This window comes from Centruroides vittatus, unplaced genomic scaffold (genome assembly GCF_030686945.1).
Source record: "Centruroides vittatus isolate TY-2023 unplaced genomic scaffold, ASM3068694v2 contig_923, whole genome shotgun sequence".
Taxonomy (NCBI): Eukaryota; Metazoa; Arthropoda; class Arachnida; order Scorpiones; family Buthidae; genus Centruroides; species Centruroides vittatus.
Window position 1 is genome coordinate 22,607 of NW_027122610.1, and position 18,946 is coordinate 41,552.

Sequence of the window (18,946 nt, forward strand, 5' to 3'; positions counted from 1 at the left end):
TTATAAGCTTTATGATTTAGTCCCCCGGTGCACCTAGCACATTTTAGCAGCATGTGGTTTATTTTCTTGGCTTTAGCTAAAATGTAATTAATATGGCAACCGAATGTGGTTTCTATTCTCTTTTGTTTTATTTTGTATAACGTTTCTGTTTACACGTGCTAGTCGATCTGTCAAAGTATTTTGCGTCATTTTGTGAAAATTAAAATTAATAAAAAAATGAATATTATGATGTTGATTAATGATGATAATGATAAAAAGATTGTTAATAATTAAAAAATAAAGTTCTTAAAAATAAATTGTTTATTCGAATTCATTAAATTTTTATATTTTTAAATTTATTCACATAAAGTCTTTTATAAATAATAGTACATATTAATTAACTAATTAATAATTATATATTTTGGACCTAAAGTTTTTAGGGTTTCATTAAAAAAATTTATTTTTGTTAAAATCTTTCTATAAAATTATGCCTAAATATTACGTAAGATAGGGAAGGGGAAGGGGGATCAAAGAAAATATTACGGTTTCTTACACAGGGGTGGGTGGGGGTCTAGAATGACCGAAATCGCCTTTACGTAATTTATGGACGGCCCTTTAAATAAAATAAAAATAGCCAAAAAAGTTGTCAGGTAGAACTCAAAAGCTATACAAGCGGTTATCTTTTTCATATAACAATTTTATTTAACAATTGGTGATACTACATCACCACTAACACGCCGATGGTCGGATGGCCTGGTAGTCAAGACGGTAGTCTTCCGCTCTAAAAGACACGGGATCGAATCGGACGGGTCAAAAAATTCCCAGAAATTTTTTGGGGGTGGTCCGAATATGGAACAGAGCGGAAAGAATTTAAAAAAACACGCTCCCGAATGACTGAATTCTACTTATTTGAATTTTTAAATTGTCACCGCGATTTGTTTAACATAAACTTTTTAAAACATTAACTTAAATTAATGTAGATAATATAAAATAACATATTAATTACTAATGTTTATTAATATTAATTACAAAAATATATTATTTAATTTCTCTTTTTATAATAATTCCATAATCAAACCAAACGATATTTGAAAATCGCTACCAAATCCCCCTGGTGGTAGCAATCGGAAAAATTTGGCATAAAGGTTGTAAACATTAGAGTGCCAACTTACACGTCAACGTTTCTGTCGGGAAAATTGAAGATGTCTTCAGTTGGGCAGTGGGAACTGGTTGTCAACAAGTCCAATCGCAATAAACAAATCAATGATGGAAAAATAAACAGAGGACAGAAGAAAAAGATGGATCATATGCCCAAATTAGATGAAGTTTGTAAGTCATGACACAAAGCTGTACAATATCTTTACAAAAATCTGTTGATGTGAAATAATGTTGAATTTAATTAATTACATATTTAATAATTTACAAAATAATTCATATATTAAACATAAATTCTGTATAATTGTTAATGCTGATGGATTTTAATCATTTTTTTATTAGAAAAATGGATTTATAATTCATCCATGTGAATGTCATGTTTAATGAGTTTACCTCTCTTAATTATAATTTAATTAGGTATTTTTAGGTATTGGTTTAATTTATATTTAATCAATAATTTCATAATTGAAATTTATGACATCATTTTTATATTTAGATTCTAAATAATCTAGTTTTAAATTAATGTAATTTAATTAATATCGTTAACAGAGGAGGCGTGTGAGCTCCGACACTTGCACGCGGAGTTGCGTTCGTCCACTATCGTGGTAAAAAAGTTCTCGGAGTACAAGTTTCTTTCAATTTTGCTCCGATGTTAATCTCTTTACGTCTGTTATCAAATCGTATACGGTTGAACCTGTCGATAGCAAATCTCGTGGGAACGGGGAAAAAATTCAGACAAAAATTTCGAGATATAGAGGTTCCCGTGCGGTAAACGGTAATAGGTTTGATTGGAGATGTATACTGTACTTCCTATAGTATTTTATTAATACAATAGCAAGTATAGTATGCACCTGTATTAGGTATAAATAAAACATTTTTGATACCTTAATAGGAGTAGTTTGCCAATAGTTTCTGATGCCCGACTTTCTTCGACTAATAAGATGCAAACCGAACTCTTATCCGGTCAGAGAAAAGCCGTGTTAATTGCAACTATGTATTGTATGGGTATTCCTTGCTTACTGCAAGATTTATCGATGTGCAAAATGAATTGCGGCTATCCGTTTATGTGCGACTGTCTTTATTTAACATAGATACTGTATTTTGATATATGCAGTAGGATCGAGGGATACCTATATTGCGAGAGACGTTTCTTGACTACAATTTATGTTATCAAAATGTAGTTGCGGGCTTTGAATATGTGATTGACTCTTCTGTTCATAATTTGAGATAGAGATGTTTTGGGAGAAAATTATTTGAGACAAATGTGGAAAATATATTTAAAGCTAAAAATGCAGGGGGAAAATAAATTTTGAGATACAGGTTGAACTGTATATAACATGTTATACATTAAATTTAGCTGAAACTCAATTGGGAATATATATATATATATATATATAATTTTATCAATAGACAACTGTTGGCATTGATGATAAATTTATCAGATATAAATTTTATTTATTATTTTTTTTTAAACAAAAATAAAGTTTAATCTAAATTTATCAAAAATTGTAAGTTAATCTAGCTAATTTATAATTGTTACTCAACAACAGAAAAATTAACGACTTAATTTTTAAAAAATCATTGAAAATTCATTTTGAAGAAAATAAAATGATTTAACATTTTTATATATATATATATTTTATTATAAATCAAAGACAGATTATTTCTAAAATTTTATTTTAGTTTTTCAAAATTTTAAAAATCTTGTTTTCTTTAATACTTATATAATGATATAAAAATTAGTGTTGAAATTGTTGATAAATAATAAAATTACAATTTTTTTGTCATCTTGAGTGGTAAAATTAAATCTTGAGACATAAAAAGTCGCATTTTGTTCGTATTGTAGTATTCGTCGTGCCGGAATGTTGATGAGTAAATACATTTATGGCACTTTTGCCTTTATGAATTAAGGTTTCTTCAGGTCATTGAACACGTATTTACTCATATCATAAATAAGTGTAACATGTGTTTCATGTGTATTCATTGGCAATATAAATATTTGTTTAAATGGCTAATAAGATGAAATAATCTTTAATGATTGTATTAGATAATGATAATTTCTACTGATGACATATCATTCACACACACATCATGCATTTCTTCATAACTAATTTATGCATAATTTTTTCAACTTGTCTTGTTACATTATAAATAAAAATCTAAAAAATTTAGAAATATTTTTTATAACACGTATTATGTGAGTTTTTAGTTTAAAGCTATTTAAAAGTTTTGCTTTGAGAGTTTTGAGTGAAACAATTAACTCAAGAATTACTATATAAAGCTGGTGCAACAGTTGGAAATGTTTTAAAATGTTGGAACTTAATTCGCGCACAAATTTCACTTATACTTAATATTTTTATGTGAATGTAGGATAAGTATATAGCAATATCATGTCTAAATCAATTTTTTTAATAATTTCAGTTTCCTTAACTGCATAAAAATAATTGAGATTCTTTACAGAGTGATATGTATGTCAATATTCTCTGTGATTCAATGTAGTGATGCTTCTGAACAGTCTTATTCCAGATTGATCCAATTGTCTTGTTGACCCACTAACAGTATCTTCAACCTATCACTTTTATATATATATATATAAAGGCAATCTATGAATCAAAGCCAATGACGGATGAATAAAAACTTGAAAATTTATTATTTATATTTATTATTGATTTATGCTATTTTTATTAAACTAATTTAGTTTTATAGGTTTTTGAGATTGCATAAATTATTAAATTTTACATGTATTTATATATAGGAAGTTATAATTATATATTATTGTTTGTTTGAATGAATATCATCAGTACTGAATCTTTTAATGTAAAATAGACTTCAAGAGGTAAGTAGATCAATTAGGATGTTGATTATCATGGAGAAAAAAGTTAAAAAAGAATAACTTACTTTTTTTTATTTTCTTAAGAGATATATTTTTGAAATAAGGCATAAATAAAAAAACAATTTATTATAAATAACTTAAAAATGTATAGTTATTTATTTATTGTACTACTGACTTATATGCAATCTTAAAGATGTGATTAGTTTCAATTTCATGGAAGCATACACTTATAATAAGTTATATATATAATAATTTACATTTAATACATTTTACATATATAATTACAAAATTAGAGCTCTGATTATGGAACGAGGAAATTGATGAATAATGTGAATTCACTAGGTGATGGAATAGTTTGGAAACACTTTAAATTAACATATACATGTTAATAATTATGTATTAGTTACAATTATATTACAATTATACAATTATATTTGTTGAAGGATTAATAATTAGGTATTTACATTTTAATTAATTAATTTTGAAAGTTCTCAAAAAGAAATGACTCTAAGAAAACAAAGACTATATCAAATCTTGCTTGATGAGAAGTCTTTTAACTCAGCAAACTTTCACATCATTCTAGTAGGAATTGAATAAATGAATGTTGTTTACCTAAATAACCAGAAAGCAATTTATAAAGCCACTGCTAGAAATACTTGATAAGCAAATAAATAACCTCACAAGCACCAAAAACCAACAAAAATAAAATAATTTTAATGGAAAAGAAATGTTTTCTTCCATATACAACAGATGTTATCAGATTCTACAACTAGAATATAAAATAGAATTGTAGATCCTTCTTTATAATAAAAAATTTGCTAGAAAATGTGAGGAAGGTGATCTGTTGTGGCAAAATAGAGTGATGTTTAAAACATAGAACAGAAAATTTTAAAAGTATAATGCCACATCCAACTGTATGTATGAGGAGACTAGTAAATGCTCAGTGCAGAAAACAGGTCAAGATGAAAATAATCCAAAATAACAAATAATAATGAATAGTTTATATGTAATGAAAATTAAATGAGCTCAAAATGTGCTTGCCAGGCTGACAAAATACAGTCAGTTTCTTTATAATTGACAGCGGTGTTTCAAAAGCTGTCAATTATAAAGCAAAAAACAATTTATTTAACTATTTCTTGATATAAATTATATATTTAATATTAAAAATATTTATGATTATTTATTAAATTTAATTTTGTCTTTAAAAAGCAGTTTGCCCTTTATGAAGCTATATTATATTAAAATTTTTCTATCTAATTGTTAATTTATGCACAGCAAGAACATGCATTTGTTATTATCACTACTATAACTCAGCTATTCAAAATAAATATCTCACAAGGCAGCAATTATATATAAAGTATTTAGATAATAACATAATGAAGTTTTTTTTGAATTAATTCAGAAGACTTGAATGCAAACACTCAGTATGAAGTGACAGAAATATTAAAATGTGTTATAGTTTTGTGGCTAAATTCTATGAATATAATGAAATAGTTTCTTGTTTTTCTGCAAATAGTTAAGAATTTATAAAGTCAAGACATATTGTATTTTTCAAACCCCAGCAATTATAATTAAAATAAATATTTTGGTTGTCATAGTAACCATGTTTAGAATATAAGAATAAAAATGTGTAATGTTTTAAAATATTTAAATGTGTAATGTTCTTGTCTGTTTACTTGGCATGATTGGTTGAAAATATGTGAAAATCATGTATTTATGTAATAATCCTATCATGTTTAAATATGTAATGAATGCTGTTAGCTAAGTATGTCTTAAAGAAGAATAAACATGATATCAATTTGAACAAAACAATAAATTAGTATGTAATATTATAGTTATTGCAGAAGTAATAGTATCGGTCAAATGATATCTGAATAGTGATCAATTGAAACAGTGAAAACCAATGTTTTCTAATGCTATAATGAAGTTCATTGATTCAATCTGTGATAAATAAGGATAATGTACTCATGTGTTATTGCTAATCATATAGAAAAATAATTTTACTCTTAACTGTGATAATGAAATTTAGATTGCATTTGAATTTGCCAATATTTTGATATATACAAGTTGTATGCTTTCACTTAGCATAGTTTTATTATATAATATAATTATAATAATGCCAGAAGAATTAATCAAACCAATATGGAGTGCTTAAAAGATAAGAAAATATATAACCTTCATATAAAACATTGAGAAGATGTAATGCCAGTAGTAAATCAGTTCTCATTCATGATTTTTTTTATTGATTTTTTAGAGAAATATGCATTCTGGCATTCCATATAGATATTTCGTCATTTTCATGTGTATTTGTTTAATCTATGCAATAAATGAAGTTTATTTTGCTGAAAAAAGATTGTACCTTTGAATTTTTGCATACTTTCATTCTTTTAAATTCATATGTAACATATGATTTAAGAAAATGGTCCAAATTTTAATACTGACATATATCTAAATTATATGTGAAATTTTTCAGGCTATAATTTGGCTAAACTTTTATGTGAAAAAACTAAGTAATTTGATCTAAAGCTAGGTGGTTAGGCTGCCATCTTATATTAATAGTAATAATTAAATTAAATAACTTAGAATATTCTTTTAAATCATTGTTTTTATTATTGCATCTTCACAGCATCTTAACATCACTAGGTTAAATATATTTTCATGTATTCTTCAAATATTTTTGTTTGTCACTATCAGTTACATTTTTATGAAGAGCAGAACAGTATAAGAAAAATTACTTATTAAAAAGCTCAAAGACATTGTTACATTAATGTTTTGAAAACAGAAAACAGGCACAAAAGAGAATCCAATTCTCTTTTGTGCCTGTTAAGTTGATGAAACAGGAAACTGAATGAAGTATTATTGAAATTTACATCTTAAAATTGAAGTGAATATTTGTAAGGATTTGCCAGTCTGTATCTGGTGCCAACCAGACATACAAGTTGATTTTCAGGGAGCTTGTATTATAAGACTATGCATAACAGTTCAGACTTAAAAGGGCTGGAAGTTCTAGTGATATATAAATCTACATAATAATCTTGATGTTGAAGGTATTTCTAGTGTGTTGATCTTTTTGAGATTCTGTAGCTCATGCTATTTTATTTTTACTATATGTATCTTTCCTTTTTTTTTATTTTATTATAATTTATGTTTGGTTTTATTATATATTATTATATCACCCAGATTAATATTTATATATTGAAATAAATTTTTGAAAGCCTTGATCTTTTTACATTCTCTTAACATATCTGGTGTTTTTTACTGGATCAACTTAATGAAGATCTTGAAAAAGGATTAAGAACATTTACCACAAATAAATTTATATTAAACCACCAGAAGAATTAGTTCAAGCATTCAAATTTGGACCTATATTTGCTCCAAAACCTCTGAAGAACTCTGCTCATACCATTGTTCCGAATTTCGAAAAGCTGCTTTTGCCCATAAAAGCTCAACATAAGGATTTCTTTAGGTGGAATACAGCTCTCAGCAAAAGAATAAATTTTTGTTGTGCTGGAATTTTAAGACATGAATTTCTTTTTAACTTTAAAAAAGTCAGATTATATTTAGTCTTTTATATTTTATTAAAAGAAATATTTTAATTATCAATGAATACATTGTAAATTTGCCCCTTTCTCTATGTAGAGCATTGTTTATAAAATCAGTGATTGATTGTATACAAAATAGCGTAGTAAATGCTCATTGCATTCATATTCTTCCTAAAATGGAAAAATTAATGTTTTAAATATTATAATTTATATTATATTAGCAGTTTTAATATTCTTAAGTATAGTAAATAACATTTTTTTTACATACTATTCTGATGAATACTAAAATACTTTTTCACACCAAACATATACATACACATTTATGTTTGATATGCAAAATATTAGTTGATATGTTTTTGTAATTAGAAATAATTTAGAAAAAACTATACCTAGTGTTCAAGTTATGAAAATATTTGTTATGAAAAGTTACTTCAAATATATTAAAAAATTACATATTAAGTTTAGTTGTGGATGTATTTTTGACCTACTATCACATCTGATAACAGGTAAAAAAATTTATTTTATACTACACTAATAAAATAAACATAAGAAAAAGAATAGCAGACAAAATATCAAAGAATATAAAATATATGAAACAAAAAAATCAACAGTTACTCAAGCATGAAGTGTTATTAAAAAGATAAACCTTATTTGTGTCAATCAATAATGCATATTGGCAAAAAAACTGATGAACCAAAACCAAAAAATATATATATATATATATATATAGAAGTAGATTTTATTAATTGAGTGTCAGTTAAAAAGCAATATTTATATTTTCTAGTAATAAATTTATTTCTAGCCAATTTCTTTTTCAAAACCATTCAAATAATTAAAGAGAATTTCATCTTTTATCTATGTTGTTTGCTTTTATTCTTATTCTTTAATCTGTTTATATACAGAAAAAACAAACAATTTTCATTTCTCTTGTTGGCAGATGATCCAATATGGTTTTATCCCTTCTTAAATTATTATCTAAATCGCATCTGAGGATTTGCAGTTTAATATTTTCATCATTGTAAAACTTTCATGTTTAAATTAAAAAATAAAATAAAACAGAGAAATTTGGTATACTGCTTATACAGAATGTGGTAATGCAAAGTAATATTTCAGAAAATTTCAATACAAGTTATCAAGATTAAATATCAAATAAGATTTTTACATTATAATTTATTATTAATGGTTAAAATTAAGGAATAACTTGTATTTATTACAGATTATTTTTTTGATTTTATGAAGAATTTAAACTACTGAGAAAAATAATATATAAATCTAATTCTCTCGAATCAATAAAATGAATAGCTGTTTTCATTTTATTAATATGATAATGTGGAGTCTTTTTCAAGGATTTTTTAATGTCAATAATTTCAAATCAATCGCTATAAGCAACTCTATCGTAGATGCTCTTGTAATAAATCATATATTAATGTTGTAACTTGTTGCTTAATTTACATTTTTTTAGATGGTAAATTATTCAAATGCTTTGACCCCATTGATTATTTGATCAAAACATTAACAAAAATTATTATATACCTGATAATCTATTTTTAAAATTTCACTGTTGGCTAATTAGAAACATATGCTAAATAGAGAGAGAGATTTTTCTATTATTATCTTCCCTGTAAAAGGGAAGGATAGAAACTTTACTAATTGAATGGAAAAGCAGTAGTATCTTTCTTATTGGTTTAACCAAAAAACTTATTTAAGAAAATTTCAAGGTTCAAAATGTCAGTTATTGAGTATTAGAGGTTGCTTATCAGCTGTTATGGTTAATAACAAGTGTTTGCTCTCCATAATTTTTGCTTTTATTGAATAATTGAGCAAATCTCTAATATTGATCAGTCTAGATATGTATATAAAACCCTTTTATGTAGCCTGCATAGAAAAATTTTTTATTCGTATTACAAGGATAAATCTTCAAAGTACTATTTGTCCACATTAAAAGGAAATTATTTGTATACAGCTATTTTCTTTATAATATGTAAAATATAATATAATGTATTTAATCATTTACTAGTCTTATAATAGACCAATAATAATTTGGCATTTTGTTTGGAAATTTTAATCCGTAACCCAATTCAAATTTTATCACTGTACATCCCATATCCACATAATTCCAGTCCTTCACAAAGATGTAACATTCAAGTTAAAAATTAAGAACATGGAGGTCACTACTCTTGTCTGAATCTAAATATTGTTTTTGAACATTGCAGACACTATAAAAATGTTATAGTACTTAAAATTTAAAAATATTTAACTAATATTCATAAAACAAATAAATTTTATTAAGGATATACAATAGATAATCATTGATGCATTATCAGTTATGTTGCTTGGCTTCTGTTAAGTTTTGCTTCTTGCCCAGATTATTCATATAATATTTTTACCAAATTACCAGTATTTTTATGTATTGAATATTTTACAAAAACCATAAATATCATCTAATTTATTTATCATTTCTCCCAAATAGAGAAATTTCTCATTTCTCTTTATCTTCTTCTCAATAGAAAATTTTGAATTTAACAAGAAAGATAATTTTAATTAAATAAACTAATATAATACGCTTATTATTAGAAACATATGTATCGCTGACAAGCGTACACTGTAAATTAGTATGTTTTTCTTTCGGTATGACTCGCTTTGCTTATCATGAATGACTTACGCCTGAGAAACAGAGCATCTGTTTTGCATGATTGGTCATGATAAACAGTTGATTAGTTGTTAAGAGAAGGATTTTGAGAACTTATCATATATTAATACTTAAAATATAACATATAAGATTATATATGTATTTTTTTATTTCAGTCATTTTATGTTTGTTATGCTAAGAAATGAAAGCATTCCATTAGAAATTCTATGTTTGTTCCTTTATTTGTTTTTAAAAATTCCTATGCTAAAAAAATATATTAAGTATTCTACTTCCTGAACAGTGTTCTTTATATTGTTTCTCTTCTTACATAAACACCATGTAGTAATAAAAGCACTTGATTGTACAAGATTTTTATTTGTTGTTAGAAAATTTGTTACATCAACCAAGCATTGTGAATGTCTTGGCTGATGTAATGAATTTGGTTACCAAGAAATAAAAATGCTGTACAGTCAACTATTTTTATTGCACTGTACGGTGTTTATGCAAGAATAGAAATATATTAAATATTTGTGCGAATTAATAAATGAATTGAGAAAAGTAAAAGATGTATATTTATTTTTTATGTGAATCTGTCTTTTACTTAAATTCACTAAATTATATCCAAATGCAACTACATTAATAAACACTAAAAAATAAATAAAAAATTTATTGTGATGTAATCACTAAAACTAAATTTTAATCTAAAGTTTCTGAAAAATTAATTACTTTTAGCTGACAGTTCAGACATTTGTTATACTGCTGAGTTGACATAAAATTTGTAAAACCTGATTATAAATAATAGAGATAGCTTAAGTAGGAAAAATATGAAGATGCTATTTCCTTTATCTCTAACTCCCTATAGCCTAGATATAGCAGGATAATTTCAAAATTTTTATTATAAGTTTCGTCTTGCTAATGGATAACTGTGAAAAGTTCCAGAATCTAATCATCTATCGAACTAGGCTACTAATAAAATCGTATAAACATTATAATTTCGCCAAAAGATAGGTGTTTAGACTGTCATTTCACATTATATTAATAATGATAAATTAATGTTGATTAAATTAAATAATTTATAAGTTTCTGGAAGAAAAGATTAACCTGGAATAGGGCTCAAACCTACATTTTCTGCATACCATGCAGATATATTACCAGTTACACTACTCAGATCTCTTTTTAATTTTCACTTCCAATCCTATAAAAATTAAATTTGTATAACAGTACTGGTTAATTTCTGCACCAGCTGGAAATTTATTACTCCCATACCTTCTTTATGGCTCTCAATTGACTAGCTTTATTCTAGTGTAATATATAATCTACCGAACTATTTGATTATTCAGTCTATAATGGAGCTATAAATTACTTATTTAAATGATAATAATTACAAATGAATATTGATTGAATTTTTTAATTTTAAAGTTCTTGGAAGATAAGATTGAGCTAGAGTGGGTCTCAAACTCACGTCTTCTGCATATACTGCACGTGCATTATAAGTTATGCTATCTGGACTTCAAGATCTATATAAATTAAAATCTAGAATTTAAATAATAATTTTTTATCTATAAACTAATAGTTTCATTTTAGGTATTGTATTCATAAGTACTTAAAGAAAATATTTTCTGTAATTAATTTTAATTAAGTTAGACGCATGTAGACTTTGCTTTTACTCATTGAAAAATTTCTTTGTGTTCATGTTTTACAGTTGTGCTCATTAGAATATAAACGTGGTTTAAAATAAAATTTTTAAGATCTGTATTCAAACAATAAATACCGATTCTATAGAATTGATTGGAATAAATTGAACAGCTGAATAAAATACAGAATTGGTCATTAAAATTATGGGAAGTATTATATTTTCATATAAAATTTTATGATCATTTAAACTAGTTCATTCACAAATGAATTTGAATTGATTTTTCTCCTTTGTAGAATTTTTCAAAAATATTTGAATCAATAAAATAATATTTCATTTAGAAAACAAGGTAAATATTTGAATAAGGAGAAGGTCATATAGAAATAAATAGAATTTATGGAAAATTTTGATAATTAAAATATTTTAAGTGATATTTTGATAAGATGATGTCAGCATTTTACTTAAGATGTTTTGATTGTAATGCTGTTTTTTTATCAAAAAAAACTTTACACTCTGAATTAAAAAAAAATTACTGCTGTAATGCTAAAAATAACAGTTGCTCTATTTTGAATACATATGCTACTTAACCTGATTTGTTTCATATGAAATTATCAATAAATTTAATAATTGTTTGAAATTTTAGACTTTTTCATGATCATTTTTTCAAATATTTTTACTTAAAATTGATTTCTTTTTGTACTGTTTTATGCAAGAACAGCAGACATTTTGTATTAAATTTTTATTCTGTGTTTTTCCCCTATTGTTTGATAATTGAATGATCAAGGAAAATTATCCGTATATTCAGTCTTTAGTCTAACGTAATTTGAATATATCATAAATACCAATAAAAAGGGTTTTTTTTAAGAATGGAGCATTATAAAGACTACTATGACTTGTAGGAAAAACTAAAGCATTGTAATTCAACACACATTTTATCGTATAGTCCTTAAAACAGCAAATAATGACTAATCATCTACTCGTAACAAGAAACAGACTCAAATATAGAATTAATAGTCAAAAATTTGATATTTGTAAGGTGAAATTTAAAAGTATAAAATTTTAAAGCTTCCTGTAATAAAATTGGTTTAAAAAACATAAAAATATCAAGAATTAAGTTGGAAAACGTTTAGACATTTTATTGTTCTCTATAATTTGAATGCGACAAATAACAATGTTGTATAGTATGCAAGAATGCTAAATTTTAAAATCTGTTGTTTGAACTTGTATGTAAACTCCATTCAAAATGAACTCAATGGGCTTACGAATTCAAACATTTTCATATGTAGTACATGTACAATTGATAGTCCATATGGATACTTATTCTTTCAATGACTACAGTAACAGAACTTAATAATATGCATATGAACTAGAATAATTCTTTATTAATTTGTTTATATTCTATACTTGTAGGGCCAGCCACACCCATGATCTTAAAAACTCACATATGCTCTGTTATGTTCATTGACCTTTACTATTCCTGTACCCAATATTAGTTATTTTCAAAAATATTTTTCTGATTAAATCTTGTAACTTCTCTGCTAATTTTATCATAATTTTACTATTTCTTATTTCATTGCCAAGATAGTTTTAAAAATTTTGTACATAATTTGTATGATAACAGAAATAAAGACAGATTTTTCAAAAAACATACACTAAACGTATTTAATTTCTAGAACGTATGCATCTGCGCAGTAAAGAGTTGCAGGTTTGCATCTCACTTCTTCTAGAAACTTTAATTAAAAATTAATTTATTATATTGATAATTATTTGAATCATCATGAGATGGTGGCCCGACCACCTACTGCTAGTCAAGTTACTTTATATCTAATTATTAAATTAGCCTTATTATACTCTGATAATATAGCAGATTGTTTGGCATTGTTTGAACTAATATACTAGATATCAAAAATTTAATCTGTGGTTGCTTTTATTATTAAAACTAATTATTTATTATATTTAGTAAAGGAAAAGAAAGTTTATTTTTATCATGGCTTTAATATATATTTTATAAAACTTAGTGGTTTCATAATTAGTACTTATTTCTTTGAAATGTTTAAAAATAATCTAAGAATAGTTTTTACGTGTGTTTAAAGTTACTAGAATATAAGACAAAAATATGTTAAGAGAAATAAGAGCATTTAATATTTCTTAATGGTTTTAGTATAAACATATTCTTCATAAGGTTACTTTTTATATAATTGTAAAATTAATAATCTAGTTTAATTAGTTAAATATAGATAATGTTTATTTATGACTATCATTACAAAAAAATAATTAATTTCTATTATTATATTTCAGCTCCTATAAAAGAGAGTCAAACTATATTTAAGACCTTGTTAGATCAAGGGAAAAAGAAGGAACCACAAAGTTTAAAACAGAATGGAATTTCGGATAATAAAAATAAAAAAGTTACACAACAGAAGAAAAAAGGCCAGACAAAGAAAACTCAACAAAAACTGGTCACATTAGATGATGCCATCGAACAGGTATTTTCAGATGAGTAATCAAAGATTATCTTCACTTCCTTAGATTTCATTTTTGATAAAAGACAATATTATAAAAATCTATACATTTTTATTTGTAAATTTTCAAATGATTAAAAATATTTTGACTGCTGATTAGAAAATGAAATAATAATATAAATATAAATATCTTTACTAAACCCGAAACATGGCAATAATGCCTTCAACTGCCGTAAACCATTGGGCTATAATTTGGCAATAATTTATTAGTAATTTATAATTATTGCTGCCGAATTATAGCCCGATGGTTTAAGGCAGTTGGTGTTATTGAAATAATAATAATTCTGAAAATAGTTATAAACAAAAATTATTTATTTCTTTAACAATCCATGTTGTTTTACAAAATACAATTGAAATTAAAAATTATAAAAACTATAATTTGTTTTAATTTTTTATATTAATAGTTTATAAATATTTTGTCGACTTAAACATTTTTTTATGAAAGAAGTTCGATTTTATTCTTTTTAAAACCAGAATTATTACAAACAAGATTTTTACTGAAAGAAATCTTAAACAATTAGAAGTATTAAATTTTACTGTGCGCTGTTGAAAATATACTTACAATAATAATCTACATATATAGTTGAAAACCACTATGTTCTTAATTAATCTACTTTTCAAAGTTTAAATATTAGGAGAATAGACATAGAATAAATTGTTCTTGCTTTACTTACATTAATGTTGAAGATGAGTAAAGATCTCTATTTTTACTAGGGGAGCTAGGGGAAAGGGAAAAATATAGTATTAAAATCTCAAAATATGCAAAAGTAGAGGTAGAACAGTGTTCTCAGCTAACGATATGTATGTGCCATTAAATCTTTAATTCCAGATTATTTTAAATACAAAGTAGTTTGGTTTAAAGGTAGATGGTTAGACCACTATCTCTTTAATAATGATGATAATTATGTTAATTTACCAGTAATAATTTAGAATATTTGGAAGGAAAGATTGACTTGAGTAAGACTTTAATATGTCATTTCTGCTTATTATACAGATGCATTACCAGTTATTTGTGATGAGTAACTAGGTAACTGAGATGATCTATAAGGGTATCTCTCAAATTAACTGGTTTGGAAGCAAAGATCAGATTGAATTCCAGATAACATAACTGGTAATGCATCTGCACAGTAAGCAGAGTTGCTGGTTTTAGTTCTGCTTCAGATCAATTTTTTTTCTAGAATAGTCTAAATTATTAAATTAAGTTTTAAAAGTAATGAAAATATTAATATTAGTACAAGATGGCAGCCTAACCATTTACTTTTAAATCAAATTAGTTTGTATTGATAATTAATATACATATAATAAACATCCTAAAACCTGAGGCATTGATACTAAACCAAAGGATTTAGTATCAATGCATGAAGCCCAATTAATTATGGCAATCATTTGGTTTAATATATAGTTCAAAATAATCTAATGTTGAGAGATTTGATTATTAAAAAGTTTGTGCTTGGTTGTTTGTATGTATCCTAATGCATATTATAAACAATATAATGAATAAACTTCAGATTAGTTCAGGAAATCCTTAAGTATTTATTTGTATTCAGTTTATAAAAAAGTTAAAACTTTTTATTGAACATACTTAGCTTTGTATATTGTATATTTGTAAATTCTTCTGCTTTTAACTCTAGTTATGAAGCTGCAGTATTTAAATATGCACAACTTGTCTTATTTCTAGCTATTTAGAAAAAGTTTTTGATATTGAGCAATTGGGTCTATGAAATAAACAGAAATAAAAGATAGCAAAGAATTGAATCTTAAAAGCAATTCCAGGAATTGCTTTTAAGATTCAATTAATCTATTGCAAATTCTAATGTTTTTGATCTTCAGGAGAAATAAAAGTCTCAATTTATTTCTGTTTATATTATACATTATATATGTGGCAAATTACATAACTGAGAATGCTGATAATTATGTTATCAACATTCACACGATATAACAAGCCACATATCAAATGTCATACTCAACATTTAAATAAAAAATTAATGTGAAACTATACTAAATAAATCCCTGTGAGACTTTGGGATTGTATTTTCTTTATAATTTTATTTTAGATTCTTATATCTACAATTTTTTCATATAATCCATTTTAATTTACCAAATATTTCAAACACAGGCAGCAATAATTAATTACATGACTGTCTACTGTACAGAGTTTCATTCTATCCTTTTTATATTGCATACTTGACAGTTAAGAGACTAGTTTTATGCAGTTTTACTTGTAGTGTGTGTATTTGATTTCATAATTCTTACTTCTATATATGTTATCAAGCTTATATTACACATATGTGAATTTGAATGTAAATTGTAAATCAGAAATATTTCATATTATTGATTCTTTGAAATGCTTTCAACACTTTCTTATAAATACAGTTCCCATAATATTCAAGTGTGAATTCCTTTTTTTGCATAATATTTACAAACTAATAGTTTTTTCTATTTCTATTTCAATTTCTGATCTCTTCAAATGGATGTTATACGTGGTACGATCCAAAAGTTCGGGGAATGCAGTAATCTATGACAACAAAAGCATGTATTTGAAGTTACAGCATATGAAATGGATTCTACCAAACCACCTTTACGTGTTCAGGTTAATTTCACCCATGTCATGTGATTAAATCACGAGCGCTGCTGTTTTTTTTCCGGAGATAGTTACCTTTGTTCTGCGATGTAATAAAAGTGGAGTTTCAAGAACAACCTCCAACATTTCGACTTCACCGTGACCTTTCACTGTAGAATCACCGTACACCTTTCTTAGCAATTTTAAAATCTCCGTAGGTGTTTTACCTAAACGCTGACAAAATTTAATGTTGGAGGTTGTTCTTGAAACTCCACTTTGATTACGTCGCAGGACAAAGGTAACTATCTCCGGAAAAAAACAGCAGCGCTTGTGGTTTAATCACATGACATGGGTGAAATTAACCTGAACACGTAGAGGTGGTTTGGTAGAATCCATTTCATACACTGTAACTTCAAATACATGCTTTGTTGTCACAGATTACTGCATTCCCCGAACTTTTGGATTGTACCATGTATATAATAATCAAAAGTAATACTGACCAACACCAAAATCAAGTAAAATGTAGAAATTTTACTGTAAACTAATGGTTTACATTTGTTTTTTTGCTTATTTTAAAAAACATTCTGGTAATCCTAAATATTTAATTTAATTTAATTTAATTTATACATTATATATGTGGCAAAATAGAACAGTAAAGTTCTATTTCGTGGAATTAAAACTGAAGATGTTCATTATATACAAATGAAAACATTAATTTACAGTAAAAATTCTATGTTTTGGTGGATTTTGATGTTGGTGAATGTTACCTTTGAATATCTATCCAGTTTTTTTTAAGGTTATTTTTGGATATTATCAATTTTTAAATATAATCTAAAAACTTTATTTGTAATTTAATTTAAAATGACAAGCCATAGAATTTATTTTCTTTGTATTTTAATCTTTCGTATTTATTGTTTTATAAATTTTCTCTTGCAAAGCAGTAACTAGTAAAGATTAAAATATGAATATTTACATAAAAAAATATTCACGAATAATACTAAAACAATCTAAATCAGTGTTTCCCAAACTTTTTGGACTACTGCTCCCTTTTAGTGCATATATTTCTTATATATTTTTTGTTTTAAAATGAATTCTTGCTTGCTTGCCCACTCTCTGGCAGGGTGGTTGGACGTTAGCTGCATTGGCTATTTTCCCCCATGTTGACATTTTTCTGGGTCTGCAAATGGTGTTGGCTAGTGATAATGAGGCATCCTCTAGTAATTATATGTCTTGGTATAGTCTTAAAAGTACAGTTTTAAGATATCCATGTACAGGTGAAGAGGTTGCAGCTTTAAGCATGCACTTAAGGTTGTGATGTCATTGATGGACCTCTGTAGGTCTTGTATCAGTCAGTCTTATATTGTGGAAATGACTACAGTTGTCTAATCTGTGGGTGACACTGTCAAGTTTTGGTGGGTAAAATTTACATTTATTTGTCATAAGTAATCTGCAGGAGTATAACATCTGATTGGTTAGTAGTGTGTTAGTCCAGGCTCTATTTATCAGCATAGTTGTATGTCGGTCTAGGTTAGTGAAACTGTTAATTACTGGTAACTGGTTTAGTCAGGGAAATCTGTCTTTTTATTGGTATTGTTGCCATTGCACCTCCATGTCATCCTTGCTATCCTTTGTACTGATGGTTGTGAGGTCTTCCAGTGTAAAAATGAATTCTTTTCTCTCTTGTCTTCTAATACCCCTACCACCTCTTGCCTTCCAATGTCTCCTTGAATTTTCTATCACTTTCAAAGTGGGGGCAATAGCACCCACTTTGGGAATCACTGATCTAAATTAATATCTACCTGAAAGTATTTTTTATATGAATGTAAATTGATTGGATTATAATTATTTAAAAAATGTTAGTATTTAATTCATTAATTAAGTTTAGTTAGCATTTAGGTTTTTTTTTCTGAAACTTATAAATTTGTTTATACTTTTTCAGCTGAGTATTTCACAAATACAGAATTTGCTGGATGAAGTACAAACTAGATATCCTGAAACTCCATCTATTTGGCTCAAAGACTTAGCATCATTCTTTAATGTAAAACTTAATGTAGAAATGAATGATGTAATTTTCAGTGACAAAAGTGCTGGTA

At 26.0% G+C, this 18,946-nt stretch overlaps 1 protein-coding gene across 1 annotated transcript in view; it reads left to right on the plus strand.

The window, feature by feature from the left end:
- The first annotated feature begins 1,110 nt into the window (after positions 1–1,110).
- Positions 1,111–18,946, plus strand: part of Tmem214 (Transmembrane protein 214) — an 80,032-nt gene continuing 62,196 nt past the window's right edge. The window contains exons 1-3 of the mRNA XM_067281648.1: positions 1,111–1,308; positions 14,070–14,257; positions 18,793–18,943. Coding sequence (XP_067137749.1) covers positions 1,182–1,308; positions 14,070–14,257; positions 18,793–18,943 — 466 coding nt within the window. The 5' untranslated portion in view covers positions 1,111–1,181. The remainder of the gene's footprint in view (positions 1,309–14,069; positions 14,258–18,792; positions 18,944–18,946) is intronic.